This window comes from Melanaphis sacchari, unplaced genomic scaffold (genome assembly GCF_002803265.2).
Source record: "Melanaphis sacchari strain LSU unplaced genomic scaffold, SCAv2.0 Contig159_pilon_pilon, whole genome shotgun sequence".
In the NCBI taxonomy this organism is placed as follows: Eukaryota; Metazoa; Arthropoda; class Insecta; order Hemiptera; family Aphididae; genus Melanaphis; species Melanaphis sacchari.
The window spans coordinates 254,815-272,770 of record NW_020270721.1 but is presented as its reverse complement, the minus strand read 5'-3'; the positions used below and the strand labels follow the sequence as shown (position 1 = coordinate 272,770).

The 17,956-nt window shown below is 30.4% G+C and overlaps 1 protein-coding gene across 2 annotated transcripts in view; it reads right to left on the bottom strand.

The window, feature by feature from the left end:
- Positions 1 to 1,009: 1,009 nt before the first annotated feature.
- Positions 1,010 to 17,956, bottom strand: part of LOC112592172 (serine protease 53-like) — a 33,169-nt gene continuing 16,222 nt past the window's right edge. For both annotated transcript variants that reach the window (XM_025336174.1, XM_025336175.1), the window contains 4 exons: positions 15,265 to 15,350; positions 12,113 to 12,387; positions 3,458 to 3,615; positions 1,010 to 1,907 (listed from right to left, as the gene is read on the bottom strand). In XM_025336174.1, the coding sequence (XP_025191959.1) occupies positions 1,740 to 1,907; positions 3,458 to 3,615; positions 12,113 to 12,387; positions 15,265 to 15,350 (687 nt within the window). In that variant the 3' untranslated portion in view covers positions 1,010 to 1,739. The remainder of the gene's footprint in view (positions 1,908 to 3,457; positions 3,616 to 12,112; positions 12,388 to 15,264; positions 15,351 to 17,956) is intronic.

The window sequence follows — 17,956 nt, the reverse complement described above, 5'->3', positions numbered from 1 at the left end:
AACAATGATAATAAAACACCTTTCACGTGAGCTCTGCTGGTCCAGAGGTGTTCGCACGTGTATAATTATAATAATATTATTATGGTTAACACATATTCGTACATATTAATGTGTATATAATATTATATAATATTATGATAGTTGAAGGACTCTTTTTCTAAGCCTAGAAATTTTAATTTATCAAAAAAATCAGTCATCTACAGCTTGTTTCATTTTATATGACTTATTGTGATGTGAAAATTCAATAGAATACCAAGAATTCACTGAACAAATTATGATCGTTGAACATATTATATTGTAAAAAATATATATTTCAATATTTGGTTTGACTTATTATCGTCATGCATTTTTCAAATGACTAATATTTTACGCGTAAAAATATTATACAAAAATTTGAAAACTTTTAGTAGTTTTAAAAACATATGAAGTATTTAAGTCAAATTTAAGTTATTTATATACCTACTTAAAACATGTCTGCCGTTAGCGCAATGATTTGATTTTAAATTTGTGCTAAATAAAATGATGTTTTTTCAGTAGGTATTGTCGTATTATACAATGTATAAATTGATTTCTTTTCTTCAAAGAGTATTCCCAAGGGGTAAGGAAAATATTATTTGTTTCCCAGAAACGTTTCTCGAGGAGCATTTCTAGGTGCTCGTCACTAAATGAATTCGTGAAACCATGTTTCATCGTCGTCGTTTTGGTATTTCGCGCGATTGTCATTGTATATTATTTGTAGCATTATATACAGCACTACTCACATATCATATACCCCGTATACTGTTTATTTATTTTTTGGTAATATGTTTTTTTTTTAGCAGTAGCAATGCGATTATGTTGTCGTCATCCGTCGCGGTCTGTAGAAAAGAGATGAGAAACCTATACTGTGAGAGAAAGGTAGAGATTGACGAAGAGCCAAGGAAGGACGAGGTAGAAGTTTCGAAAGATAAATTGCATGGGCATAATATTACACTGCATTACCGATTAAGAATGCAAGAAAACAATACGGTTTTTGGTTTTTGTGTTTTCTTATATTTCTATTATTGTTATTAAATTAATTACACTAATATTACAGCCACATTGTGAGTTTATACACATAAAATTCTTCATTACTGTACACGTTTTTATATATATACAATATTATAATAATAATAATAATTCATCGAGACCTGTACGGTGGCGATGCGCGGTGGTCTCAGTTGAGGGTGGCGTAGTGCTTTGTAAGTGATCAAATGCAAGATTTGGTCGCTAACGATTGTACCATTGCAGCCAATAATAATAATGATAATAATAATAATAAAAATATTAAAATAATTTAAAAAAAAAAAAAAATAAAAATATATCACCGCGACAAGCTGGTATATTACGCGCATCGCGTACAGGCGAGTACGACGGTTCATTATTAAAAATATACCAATAAAATAAAATAACTTAAATATCTATAAATAGTGTAAAATAAAATAAAATAATATGATATGCATAATATATATAATATATTATTATATTATATACGAACGCACCTAAACGCGTACGTCGCACACAATGTGTTTATATATCATGCTTTATGTATTATAAATTATTAACGTTATAAATATGAATAGTTTGGATATCGGAAAATCGGTACACTGCACCGTATATAATATTAAAATATTATTATATACAATGTCTTCATCGGTCCGTCGGAGACTTGCGCACAGCACACGGTGTAGGTATGGTAAACATAGTAAATTGCTAAATCACTATTGTTGCGACGAATTGATTATATAGGAAATCCAGTCGACTGTCAACGCCACCCTGTGATATATGCCGGGTTGCCCGCGCTGCGCACACGAGTAACCTGCCGACACGATCCCGATCAAGTACCATCTGCCCGTCTTCTCTAACATCAGTGGTCCACCCGAATCACCCTGTGAAAATTGAAAACGAAAATGTAAGTCAACGGATTCGACTATTGCACGGGACCGGAAGATATTATGTTCCGCGTACCGGATAAGTTTCCGGGCTATAGGCAGATAATATAGATACTGATAGATGTAGCTGGTTACCTATCGTATCATATATTATGTAGGTTGGTATATTGTTATTATCGTGGCGTCTACCACTAAAAGATCTACGAGGTGATTCATTTAAAGGTGTACACTCATTATAACAAACATTATTTTAATTGATATCAATGCGAAACAATTATTTTTTTTATTAAATTTTCACTTATTTTGGACCACGGTACTTATTTTTGATTTTACATTCCTAAGCTGAATATTTTTAACAGGAAATTTGCACTAAAAACTAATTTTTTGAGTTAATTAAATATGAACTATAAGCATTTAAAACTTAGACGGGCGGAGTAGTGGACCGGAAGAATAGAGCTGGTAAGTATATCACTTTACTTCTTCTTTTTTAAATTCTTGTTTTTATTTATCGAAATACTTCTAAAAAAATATTTTGGTGAGGAATATGAATTAAAAAATTTATGTTTTCATTCAAAAAAGTAAAAACTTAAGAAATCATAATAATTATAAAAAGTTGTATACATTCTTACCACTGGTGTATACAATAATTAAGGGGTATTTCGGTTTGAAAACCTCCTGTTTAATAATAGTTGAATATTTATAACAAGCAGTTATTTCAAACAAAATTATAAATATTCAAAATAGAAATATATATTATTAAATTAATTAACCACCCTTGAAAAATGTATGATTGGCGTAAGAACGTTAGCATGTTACAATAATATAATATATACGTACGTATATTATTATTGTAACATTAGATATTATTGTTGTGGATATTATCTTTTTTTCACGGTTTGTGTTCGTTATTTTTCCTAACGTTAAATGTTGTATCACATTATTATTATTATTTTCCTGATTTTCTTCAAAGAAAATTTTTAACGTACGACTTCCATTGAGCGTGTCGGAAGAAAGCCGCTTCGTTAAAATCGCCGAATGCGTTAGTCACCCATCCGGAAAGATCTCGACATTCGTCGAGTAGATATATCATACGTGACGTTAGCTTTCATAACAGTTATGCGCAATGAGTTGTGCGTCAAATCATAAGTCAATGTGATAATGTTATATTATCGCCAATTATTGAGTTAATTTATTTTTTCATAGAATTTAATCGACTTTTAATTGCTCAAATAATAATAATAATGATAATAATAATTTAATAAATATCAATTATTTCATCATTGTGATTGTGGATTTGGAAAAATTGAAAGACAATTTGTTATTGTTTTACACGAAATTATATTCCGGCATGAAGAAAGCGTTAAGTCGGGTTGGTACAATAATTCCTTTTAATGCTCATCCGGAGGACAATTTGGAATTAATATAGGTAATTATATTATTATGTTATTTGAACCAGTGCAGTCGAAGGCTATACAAAACGATAATTTAGAAGAGATGAGAGAAAAACCCGTTGGCGTAAAATCTGAATCCGGTTGCGTTTTACTTACTTGGCACGAATCCTTCGATCCTTCCCGGTAACCGGCGCACATCATCTCGTCGTAAATTATAACGTTTATGCCGTTGGACTTGTGCCACCTCTCGCACTGTCTGTTGTCGATGATCGGAACGTCGACAGCCTGCAGCGTCTTCGGCCTCAGTCTAGAACCTGTGTAGCGAAAAACACGCAAAACAACAACAGAACACTGTACTATCGATAAACAATAATATTTTAAAACATTTTACATTTAAAATGCCAACCGGCGTGCAATCCGTTTCCGGATGCGATCGTTCGGGCATCACGAGGTAGTACAGACACGCCATAATATAGAGGACTCGTGATACCGATAAGGATCGAGACCGTTAAGTATTAGGAGAAGGTATCCTAACATATTTTAAAAATCATCGTGTCCGTAAAGACTTCACAAATAAGAAACACCGGGGTCCTTTTATACGAAGAAATAATTGTATGTAACGAATATAAACGAATTGAGGGAGGGGCATAAAGGCCAATGGTAAAAATAGTTTTCTGTAGCATCGAAGAATAGGGATACAGGGATATGCAATTTTTTTTTGTCACCGTTTCAATAACTTTATAAGTACATATATCGTGATTTTCTCCGTTATCGGATGTTTGAGGTCGTGTGACAAGAGTCCCCGTATACTTGAATAATTCAACTTATTTTCTAGTATCTATACGTGTAATTGGCTAGTTAAGGTTTTCGTGAAATACAAAACAAACCATTTCAACTATTGTACGTGCTCTCGGTCGACAGTTCTATTATATACCATGTGTGTTCCTTTTTTAGCGTTACGTGTAATATTTAATAGTCTACCTATTTCTACCGATAAATCCATCAACGTGTCGGGAACCTTTTACCTCGTCGCGTTTTTCGTAAATTAATTTTGTCTTCACGAGCGGGTAAAGACCAAACGGATTTCGACCGACAATAACCGAAAAGATTCACCTAGCCCGCGAGACGTGCGGGCGAGAGACGCCACTGCTGCGGCGGTAGCGACAACTGTGGTGTGTCTGATAGAGACGGCATCGCACACAAAGACTTTTTTAGAAACTCGTTTCCTTGCTCGTGACACGCGTGGCGGACACATTTCCTTTATTGTTTAGCGTGCGTGTTTATGTGTGTGCGTATTTTTACCAGTCCTACAACGCGCGTTCGCGGCGAAATCGCTAGATTACGATGATGCGCACGCATCGTCCGTCGTCGCCCACGCAGACCCGATATACGTTATAATAATAGCTGCGACAAGAATGTACATAATAAAGTTTGCATAAATTATACACATAAGAGCATAATAACGATTTATCGCAATATTATCAACTGGTATTATTCTATGTAAGTATATAGGTATGTTCTCGGCGATCCGGAGTCTGAACACGCACCCGTCCGCCGACCAAATGCCGGTCCTACATAATCTCCGTTGCGATATTATTATTATTATTATATTAATATATTATGAACTTACAACACGTAAAATGCGCGTTAATACCGCTGGATATGCGAATACGACACTGTGCTGATTATAATATTAAAATGGATGGCGTTTAAATAATTGTTCACTAGTTTGAACTGTCCTAGTTGTCAACATTTCGTCTGCTCGGACTTCAGTATAATAATCGAAGATTTTATAAATAAAACTGCTACGGTGATATTTTTGAGTATGCAGGTGGTTACCGCATCAGTACTACTGCGGTAGGTCCAATTTTTCGATTTCAACGAAATTATTTTATTTTATATTTCTTAATTGATCTTCTGATGCTGCGAAAACGTACAGCTTTAATGCTTCACAATCAAAACCCAAATTGACGTTAATTATTATTTCTTTTTTTTTTGTTCATTACTTACACGTCGTTTTGAAGATGTAATTTGTATAATAAATTCAACGAAGGTCGAAGGGTATAATCTTTCGAACTTTCACCATGAAACGCAGTGATTTCAACGATCTGTCTCCCACATCGAAATCGTAAAATAATAATAATAATATTAGAGCACAGATGTTGTAGGAGTTGTAAATTGTTCAATGCATTCTCAATATAATATATATACAGTATACATATATGTATATAATAACAGATCGAGTTAGAAATCAATAATTATGAACATTGTATATTTCTATAGATACAGTAACGAGATTTAAAACGATAGTTATTATGCATCTAGGAAAAAGTGCATACTTCTTAATTTATTTGTATTTTCTAAAAAAAATACGCTTTCATTGCTTCGTGCACAATTATTGAAGATAGGTACAAATCCATGTTTTTGTTATCCCCCGGTAATAGGTACACCACAACGATGTATCGTTTTTGTCCAATCAGCTTTTCATTACATTTCATTAATACTGTGTCATAGTTGTTTTCAATAATAAAAAGAACTGTACGTTTATATAGTAGAGAATAACTATTACGATATGACTAATAAGTAAAAATAGATAAGTTGTATTTTTTTTTTTTTTTTTGTTTTGCATACCTTAAATTTTTTGCGTGCACGATAATAAATTATATACATGTTAAAGCGTATAATATACGTTGGTTCGATCGTTGAAACGCGCTCGCGTGCGCCGTCATTCTAACACTGTACGTCATTAATAACAATATTTTATTATTGTATTGTCGACTGAGCGCCGACTAAACATAATATTATCGTAAAGATTTCAATCCGTGATCCTCGAGCGACAACCACTACGATGATAATGATAATAATAATAATAATAATAATATTATTAACATAACGACGTACGACTTTGGCGCGGACGATAACTGCAGTGTACACGCCGCTCTATAACGTGGAGGAAGCTGTCAACCGAAATGTTATCAATATCATTGTGAATTCGTTTACCCGTCACTGTCTTCGGACGAGATTCGAAAGCGGGTGAGCACGCGAACGCGTAGTTTTCTTGTATCATTATTATTATTACAGTTGTTTGGTACCTATACGACTAAACCGTATTGTACCTAGTTCTGCTGGTCGTCGATACGTCGTTGCTGTCTTGCTTACTTTTTATCATTATTAAACGAGTTCCAACATTGGCACGAAACGGGATAAAACGGCCGACTGATGTTTTCATTTTATTTGCCGACAGATACTATCGTTTAATACCTGCATCGTTATATTATTATACTGATATTATATTATACAAAGTTCTACAATATTTTTTTCCATTTAATGCATAATTTATTTAAATTCTGTAATTAGTATTTTTTTTAATTTTAAAACATATCTACTTTAGTGTCATATTTTAAAATCTTAAGATCTTTTTATACTATTCAAGAAATATCTAGTAATGATACAAGCTTATTTTTTTCAAACGATTACTATTCTTTTTTATTGAAAATTATGAAGTACCTACCTAGATGATTATTTTTTAAATGCTGATACGTATCTAAATCAACTTTTAGAGAGTAGTTTCGAATAGTTATTAAATTACGTAATTATATACTATTTTTAAGTCTTAGTCATCTTTAAAAATAATTTTAAATTAATTTAATTTTGTAATCTAGTTCGTATTATACTTAGGAAAATTTTTACCAATTATAAAATATTAATAGATAAATATAAGTTATTAAAATTTTCATACTATCTTAGCTCCATCAATATTCCTTAATTTATCATGGACCTATTATCTATAAAGCCCTATCCTTAGTATATAAAGTTAAGTAATTTAAAAACTACTCTCTTAAATTTCTATTTAGATAAACTGAAATTTGTAAAAATCTTTTGCTTAAAAGCTTGCAGTAAAACGGTGGTTATCGTTTGAAAACAATTTTGGATCACCATAAAACACTTTTTAATATAAAAAAAATCTTAAAATATGACATTTAATTTTTAAGTGTACGTAAAAATTCAATAAACCAGAATTTAAGAAATTATTTATTAAAAGATGTAGTTAACCTTGTTTAGCGAATGAGCCTGAATAATATTTGGTATTGCTTGTATCTAACTTTCAGATTCTTCGTTAGAATTTATAATGGTCTCTGTCGTTCTTTTCTTCTCTATACTTATCTTCTTCTACCCCATAATCTCACTACCTTTGTTTGTAATTTTTATTATTGTATAGTTAGTAGTCTGCACGATTATCATCACCCGAGGTTTAAAAATAAATCGCACGCTACTCTATTAATATTAAATCTGTGCACGTTCGACCGTATTTTAAACGATAATTAAATATTGTACAAAACTTAATTTTCAAATCGCTTACTAAATGCGAATGTTGTTACTTATATATATTATCACGAAATTTCTATTATATTTTATTAAAAAGAACAAATCTATAGGAAATTTTTCAAATAAAATGTATAACAATTTGAACTGCTAGGTACTTTATAGTATACTTTCTATACAAAATTACTTATGAAAAAACATCCTATTCGTTTAAAATCAAGAAAAATCCTTGAGTATATTGCGTACATTGAATAACAATAAATATTTTTCAATTTTCGCGTAGCAAGAAGATGTTTTTTAGTTCGATTGGGTGAGTATTGGTCATACATGAAAAATACATAATTGTAAATAATTTATATGCTGGAAAATTATTATTTACAATAAATACCGGAACTTTTGATATTTTATCGATTTTAGTAATTCAATTATAATTTTGAAAATAACTACTATTGCAAAATTAGTGAGAAATATAATTTTCATTAGGTACCCAGTGTTATTTTTTATTACAAGGTATTTGGCATGCAATTTATTATTCAAATATAATTATAATAAACATTTTCGGACCTAATTGTTTTCAATACATAATCAATTTTAGAGATTTTTATATTTTTATACATTTATACTGCTCTTGATATTTATTATTTATTATTATTTTAGAATCAAACCAACATTTATTGTGTCATTATACCTATGTATAATTTAATTTTATACAGCTGTTGGTTTTCGAAATTTTCAAAAGACAACGTTAAACCAATAATTTAATTAAATCTAATTTCTCAAAATTGCTCTGACCGAATGATTGAATGTTACTGTACGGAATTAGTAGTTGGTCGTTTTTTTCCATCCCATTCTTCGTAGAGCGGGTATTTTATATTTTTATATGTCTGTTCCGTTTAGGTTGAATTCACAATTGTTTACACTCTGTGTAATTTTAATTATTAGTGCGACATCCGTTATAATACTTTCCGGACAGACGTCTACTGTAGGTTCTCTATTACTTTTTTTCCAATTTTAACTGACCAATAATTTGTATTGACAATGTAACATCAGTGACGAATGTTTTTTTTTGACACCAATCAAACTGTACACAAAAATTTGTATATATTTTATACTCCTCACGATATGGTCTCGTAGTGAATTTATTGTGATACAATCGATTTTCGCGCACCTTTAGCCTATCCATTACAACGGACATCGGTCGTTAACGGTATAACATTGGTTAATATAATTATTATTGTTATGACGTTATATAAACAATTATACCATAAGCTGTATAATTAGCGTAATGTTTTCTGATGGCATTGTACGAGTGCCCCGGAACGTGCCCAATAATAATACGAATATTTTAGTTAACGCGAGTTGTCATCTCCTGTTCACCAATATAACATAGAAACCGTAACAAAAGGACAACAGATTATTGCATCGTTCGCATAACCGTTATTGAGGTCGTAGCACGATACATATGTATACCTAGCCGTAGGTACATCTGTTTTTTCTATGGTTGTTGAAACGCATAAACTTAATTAAATGTGTAACATACAGCTAGGATTACCGTGGTTCCGCAATTTTATAGATCACTAGGCTTATAATTTTACACAGTAATTCAAATACGGATGATACTACACGAACGGTATATCGGTGAATAATGTTTACCGATTTTTCTCCCTTCTCGATCACACAAACATTTTTTTTGTCTCTCATTCTCATAAAGACATTTATATTCGTCTCCAAAAATTTTAATTGATTTGAGTCAACTGTATTATAATATTTACGAGTAAATATGAATAAAAACTATTTATGAAAAATACTCTACTAAATAATAATATAATTGTATCATCACTCACTTTGAGAATTATTATTAAAAAAATAAATAAATAAATAGTAGTTTTAGAGATCACAAAACTAACCGAGGCTGATTTATTATCAGTTTTTATAGAAGCAGTCTGAATTATAATTATATTAGACTAAAACTATTAATATTACACTAGAATCTTTCAAAATGTGTTTTGTAAATTAAAATAAAACCACATCAAAAATTAGATTAAAAAAAAATTATAATTGATAACAAACTTATGATATAAACATAAAATATAAAATAATATCTATAGGTACGCTTAGATATTTTGACAATTTTAAATTAGTTCGAGTTTGATTCATATTGCAATTAATTATTATTTCCAAAATCGGAGCATAAATTTAAAATTACCCTTTAATTTCGTTTAACGACTTGTATTTTTACTTTCGTTTTTTGACCTCAGACTGAAAAAAAACAATCAGTAGATACCAGTTAATAAAAAAAAGACTCGTTAGAATTTAGCTCCCGGGTGAATACGTCTAATGAATATACAAATATAATTTTTATGATAACCTCCTCCGAGGTGCAAACGATTGCATCATATAGACTTACATGACGTAGGTAATAAGGTATATATTATACGAAATATAATAATATATTAGGTGAAGAGTTATTTTTACTGTGTGATGAGACTGACTAGTTTCAATTACTAGTAATGTCGTCCTTGTCCGGAGACAACGAAGAAAATTAAGTGACGCGTCGGCAATGCAGACAATGGTGTATAATATTAATAATTATGGTAAAAAAATGTAAAAAAACCGGTCGTAAAGAACAGACTAAAGTGGTCGTGGGGGCTTTTATATGTGTACACGTGTTACACGAACACGGATCAGTGGCAGTATTTGCGGGCGAACGTACGTCCCCAAATGTTTGGACACTAACTAATAAACATCTATCAACTATAGGAAATAAAAAAATTATTTTAAATAAACAATATTGGAATCATCGTTGCAAAACCTCTGCTTGTGAAGTAAAAAAACATAAAGCCTATACTAATGTTCAAACATTTTTTTCAAGAGACTTCAAATTGTTATTAAGTTTGTATATTTTTAAGTGGCTATTAATAAATTTTCATCAATATTTACATGTACATTTTTTTTTAATTAACAGTTTAAAATTAATTTTATTATACATTTTTTTTGATATTTTTACCACATAAATGACAAAGAATAGTCAAATTTTAAAAACAGTCTTGCAATATATACTCATCCTTAACTAATATTTTGATTTTTCGGAGAAAATTTTAGTGTGACATATTATCCTCTATATATTGGGGTGCTGTAAAAACTTCAAGGGCTCAGTCCTCAAGTTCTAATTTAGTTGAACTATGATCAACTCGAGCTGCATTATGAACCTCATTTTATGCATATATAATAACTGGCAGCTGTAGTACCTATACGTGGGGGCCAGAGGGCGTCACCCACGTCTAAATAGTAATAAAAAAAATCTCCGCTTTCCGTTCGACTTACGAGTTACGAATAATAATATCCCTATAGTCTCACCGTATACACTCTCTCTCCAGTCTCTCCCACCGGAACTACTCTGTGAGACGGTAGACCATCCGTCAAGCAAACGGATAATATGGGCGATGCGATATTATTGTTATACGCGTAGGTATACTATATATTATATTGTACGTAGCAGGAATGTGATTTATTGGAAAAGTCGGTTCGGCGACTAAACGTTGTGTATTATTGAACCACGATTTGAAACGCATATTTAAATAACATGTTTATAAGCGTATTGAAATACCACCGTAAATGATAAATTTACAGATGACGCAGCGTTATAAATAGATACGTATAATGTAGTATAACTGACGAGTTAAAAAAAAATGATTTCTCGATCTCGAACTAATATAAAATACGCGTTTACTTGGTGTAGTAAACCGTATTATAGTAAGTATATTAATATTGTTATTGTATGGCCAGTGGATAGACTCTTCAATGTGATTGCGTTAACGGGAAAATGTGGTTGGTCTGTTTGGCGTCGAAAAACGTCAGCGACGTATGCTTTGGAGGTGGTGATTTGAAGGAAGCATACTATGGGAGATTATCACACTCAAACGATTTCCTAGTCTGTCAATAAAGTTTGCAATTTTTGAACGGTTCACAAATATTTTTAAACGATTTAATTATGTTGTATTGTCAATAGTTTTAATGTTCTACCCGTTTCGCCTATTACGGTAATAAAAACATTGGAAGTATTCAATTAAAAAATTCAACCAATTTTTTAGTTCTTACCTTTTTATAGGTTTATAATCTGATGATGGATTATCATGTTATCATTTAATATTGTAAAAAATCAATCATGTTCTGTAATATCAAGATAAAGTGAATAAAAAAGTTTAAAAATTTAAAAGCTTTACTTTTAAAAGACATATGAACATCACTTTCGACAAAATGTGTCTAGACTCTATTCCCCTCTCCTTTCTAAACTATGATTATCAAACAAACACTAGAACGATACACTAGAAAATATTTGCAAAACCTCGAGTTTACCTCATCCCTAATCAATATAAAACTGTTTCTGGTGGGAGGAACGTCGGTCATCATTCGAACTTTTACGATCGTCATCGTCGTACATTTTATTATATCATATTACATTGTAATGAGTGTATAACGTTTATTTACCGGCTTGCAGAGCTCCCCATCCGGCGGCCCATCCGTAGTGGCCCAAAAAGTCTTCGCCCTTGTCCGGCAAGCAGATGGGTGCTATGTGCGGCATGTACTGTACCGGTCTGTCCAGCCTAAGCACAGCCACGTCGAACCGATCGGCTTGCGGCGTGAACTTGAAGAACGGATGTACGCTGATCTTGCGGACTCCGAACGTGTACGCCGGCAACGGTTCCACCGCCGAGTTGATGACATAATCGCCGAGCGTCACCTGCACCTGTCGCGCCGACGCCCTGAGGACAAAGAAAATGCATAAGGCGGCTGCACGTGCTTACTGCAGTTTAGTCTTTCCCAAACGTTTCGACGCAATATAACAGTTGTGCTTTACCACGGCGGGTACGTCATACGAACGCATGTCTGATAAAACGACTTGGAAATTCGAAAATGATTTGCTAAACGTTAGTAGCGATCAGATAATACACTTGCACTTTTGCGTCATATGGGTCTTATTTTGGCTGGCAGGTATATGGTTAAAACGATTTTAAAGTCTACACATAATATGTATTGATAGAAAATTATAGTTAGAGCTATAGGGATAACGTTACAATGTAATTATATTCCCTGGTGTTCTAAACGATAATCTAGGATTCAGAAAATAATAGAATCGGATATTATTTAGTCTCCAGGAGTCATTAGCCATCGGACGTTTGGTTTCCAGCATAACACTTTGATAACAGTAGAATGTTTGTTCTTTGGATTTTTGAATCGTGATTTTTATTTATTTATATTTTATTGCAAGAAAATAATATAAAGTTTAGAAATAAGTTTTATATTCTTTATTTCATTGATTTTCATATTCTATTTCGTCTCATTATCTCAATGATGAAAAAAAAAAACGAACGAAATATGGAATATGTCAATAGAAATTAATTTATAAAAAAAGAAAATACATTTAAACGGAATTTAATTATTAAACGACGGAGGTATATTAAATTATTTAAAAAAATAATATTCATGACCTAAAATGTTAGTATAAATTTGTGAAACGAGAATTATTTAAACTATTTATGTTTTAATTTATTTTAGTCATATTTTCATAAAAAAAAAAAAAATTTATAAATTCATAAAGATTATACATATTATTTTTAAGAAATTAATCCAATGATAAACTCCCGGGGACCAAATATCTAATATTATAATATATATCAAATATTGTAATATTATACTGTTAAATTACGTCCGTAAACTTAAATTTTTTGACAAATTATATGTTTTAGAGCAATTTTCAAAATTAATTTTAAAGCAAATGTATATCGTAATAAAAGATGCATTTTTTCAAAATATTAACTGAGACTAGAGAGAGATATATTATTATGGTTGGATTGTTCGAACATGTTTTACATAGAAGTTGTTAACCATTAAACAGTTACATGTTTGTGTCAACATAAATTATTTAAAGTCGTTGTATAATTAAATTTTGACCATTACTTAATTATTGCTGTACTTTACTCTGCCGTTTCATGATAAAAACGATTAGCAAATCAAAATGTAATTGTCTTATCTTAAATTGGATATTTTACGAGCTATAAAATCTCAGTTGTACATAATATAAATTTGATGATCGACATAACGGGAATAGGCTGTGATTATTTTTCTCATGATAATTATTGATCAGTTATTAACTGTTAATATATTCGTAAATTGGTGAATTTCATCGTCTGTACATAGTAACACAGTTAATCACATAGCAGTAATTGACATAAAAAAATTGGAAGTTTTTGCTATTAATGTTCATGGAATAAAACATAATATATAATATAAGAATTAAAAAAAAACATGATTAACACGATTATTGTAAATTAAAATTTCTAAAAGCTGATAGTTTCTTGAATGATTTTTGTACTTATTCGTAAATCAAGTTTACGCCAGTAAACAGTAGGTATGTCAACAATGCCAAGAATACAGCAATGTTTTCGATCACTAATTTATAATTCTAAAATATTTCGAATAAATCTACCAAGAAGCTGCTTCAGCACTCAGCAATATTGACATGTTTATCAAAGCCTGTTGCTCCATGAAAAGGTATTTAGAGCAAAAAGTGCATTACTATTTGTAATGTTCTACGAATTATCTCGTTATTTATTTTTTTCATCTGTATAGATTTTTGATGTTGGTGAGCATATAATTTTGGTTGGCGTAGTACTTGTATATAAAGCATAACATTTGTATGTAGGTACAAAAATATTAAACTACGATAAGAGCTTGTTAAATCCAGTTCAGGAATTACTAAAAAAAATGTTCGATCCCATTATATTATTACTCTTTGATAGTTTATTATTTCTAAATTATATCTACATTTGAATTTTCTTTGAAAATTGAAACTATACAATTTCCATGTAAAAATGAAACTGAAAAAACCTACCTATCATATTATTATTAATGGCAGTTAAAATCGACCGTATCACGTTTGTGGACATTGTATTTTCATTTTAATCTACGAAATGTTTGCGTTGAATGACATATTTTTATTTACGTGTAAATAGTTACCTAGACAAAATTCGTTCTAGTAAAACGAAATACGTACCTAATTAATCTTTCGCGTAGCATTTGAAGTCCATAGCATGAACGTATGCTCATATACATAATCTTTTATAACTATATTAGGTTTATGAACAGTGATTGCTCTATTTAAACGTTTACGTGTAAGTATTGTTAAATTGATTTAAGTCATCATAATGGCTACAGAGTAAAGATCTCACACTAATTTGCAATTATTTTCAGTGATAGAATAAAATAAAATTTAGAATAAAAATCACTTTCATATCTTAAAGAAAAAAAAATTACAATAATTTCACCTATTGATAAGTTTTGAGTATAATATCATTATATTATGTCAAATGTTTGGAAAAACCATTAATATATGATACCATCACTGTATCTTTTTTTGGAATGCGTGTTTAAACAGCACTGTAAGTACAATTACACTGATAAAATATTATAATTACACATTATACAAAAGTCTATATAATAATGTAATCACGTAAATAACAAAACTACATAATATATAAGCTTATATCATATTATAATGTAATATAATATAATATCTGATGATTTTTGATCGAAACCGAAATGACAATAGTCATTATCGTTAGGACTAAAAATCGAATTACCTGGCAACACAATGTCCGGCTGTTACTACGTGATACCTGTTCACTAACGAACCACCGCACCGACTGGATCCGATGCGAATATAAGCCTAGAATCATATAAACATTATACATTAATAATTATTGATTTATACGTATGTATTAATATTGTACACAAGTGTAATCGAAATTTTTCTTAAGGTAAAATTGAGAGAGAGTGAGATTAATAATCCCAAAACGCCACTGCAAGTATAATTATTTAAAAAAATATATTGATGAAAAAAATTACGTAACAATTTATAAATATAAATATATTTTAGTGCAATGATTATGTTACTTTTCAAACTACCGAAGTGCATACTTATAAGTTATATCATGAAAAATTGTTTATTAAAAATACGAAAATTCGCTACGATAAAATATGTATGTTACTTGCAGTAAACATAGGTCACAATTGAGTTCAAATTTGACATAGGTATATTATATTATGTTGTAAAGCGTCTAAAAGGTCGGTGTATAAAAAATAAAAACGAACATTATTATTTTGGTGCATATATTATATACAATATACATACACTATTTTTACAGTATCGTGTCCATTTTATTTGTACTCGATAATTGTTTTACGATTTTATTTATAGTTATTAATTACACGAGTTATTATACATAAATTATATTATTATGTACACAGATAATATATTGTATTAAACAAAGTTGCGCGGGGTATTGGGCCACACACCGACAGACTTGCTCGTTACGATACCTGAACCGGCACCGCAGATTGCTCGGATCCGTTTCACCTTCCGTCGTTCGGATCGATGTTATTAATAATTTAATACGACGCGATTGTACAATAAACGTCACAATATTTCAAATGCGTAAAATGATGTCGAATAAATTATATGGGTAGGTGTATCGTCGTCGTGTTTTAGAAATCAAACGGCAGCTGCAGTGACAGTGGTCGCGTTCGAAAATGATTATTGCGGTAATGACACGTGTCTCGATGGTAATAATACATTTTACGATGTTTTCGTTGTGCAGACGGATGAAAATCATTCGACGATGCTACGCTTTGTGCATTCGATGGTGTTTAGGTCGTGAAAATATACAGACCAGTTTGGTTATATATACGTCATATACTGGTATGTATAGTGGACGGAGACTAATATTTTTGAGGTGCGCCTCCAAATCATTAAAAAAAAAACTAGTCTTGTTGAGTGTAGTTCTAGTATAGTTTAAAGATTTTAACATTATTACATTACCAGCGCATGTTTTAATTTATATTTTTCTATTGTTAATGCATTGTAATAAAACTTTAAATAGATATATAAAAGTAAAACATTTTAACAAATATTAACAAATATCGAAATTAAAATAGCTATATATGAATTATTGTATTCAGAATTTTAAGCATTATAGAGGAATATAAAAATAAATAGTATAATGCATCCAGGAGCTATGCGAGTATGAAATTAACTACGATTTTAATTTTAATTAATGATTAAAAATAACTTGAAAGATTCGTATAAGTTAATATATTTATATAACATATCATATGTTATTGATTTTTCAAAAACAATTGTAAGTATAATAATAATTCAATTTTTACCAACTAAAAATACTACATAATACAATATATACTAACTACTTACTTACCTGGTACGATTTAAAGCTGACTACAGTAAACCCTGGGGCCCCGGAGATGCGCTTACCTATTTACCCTCTTAATATTCCCATTTATGGAAACTTGTACGCGGTTAAGAATATTCGAGAAAAAAATAATATACCATTGCATAATATGTTATGATTAATAAGGCTAGGATTTCAATGTATTGATATGCTCTTTTTTATTTTACAAACTCTTTTTTATACATTTGATCACTGATTTCTTCATATTCAAGTACATCTACTTTTTGTTTTGCATAATATTTTAAATATAAACATGAAAATTTAAACTAAAATATCTAGGTAATAAATGGCTAGAAGCCATAATTACGCTTACGATTTCAATTTCAGGAATCGGTAATTTTGTCTTTGACGAAAACAATTTGAAAATGTTCTGGATTTATTTAAAAGTAAGAGTAACGAAAATAATTTACTTATTCAATTTATTTTCAAATTCAAATTCTTTCACATACTATGATTAGAAAATATTGGTAAATTCTTTGCGTATCTAATTTATTATATGTATTTTTATAGTGTATTTGAATAAAACGAAATGCATACTAAACTATTTTTTTATTGCATAATATAAATCCTAGCCCTAATTATAATTAATATCCGTTGTTTTCAGCGACGACGACGAGAGGTCGTAGATCAATGCATACCATTACAATACAATATTGGCTGATACGTGTATTGTTATTATTCTGTTATTGTTGCTTTACGCGACGGCGGTGACTTTTTTTATTTTTTTTATTCTATTCGGGAAAACTCACGGTGAATTATCGTTAATTTAATAAGGCGAATAGCAAGATCGCGTTGTATTATCATTATGGAATCGCGACTGTAGCAATATTGCGCTTGTGGAATAATTACCGTACACTTCCAGCGGTAGCACGGTGTTATTATTATTTATTATATTGTTATATTACAATGTAATAAATATTATATTATTATTAGGTTTTGTATTTACACTAAACAGGTATTATTATCGTTGTTGCTATGATATTATCTTAACATAATATATTATGTTATATTGTTGTGGTTGTTGTTT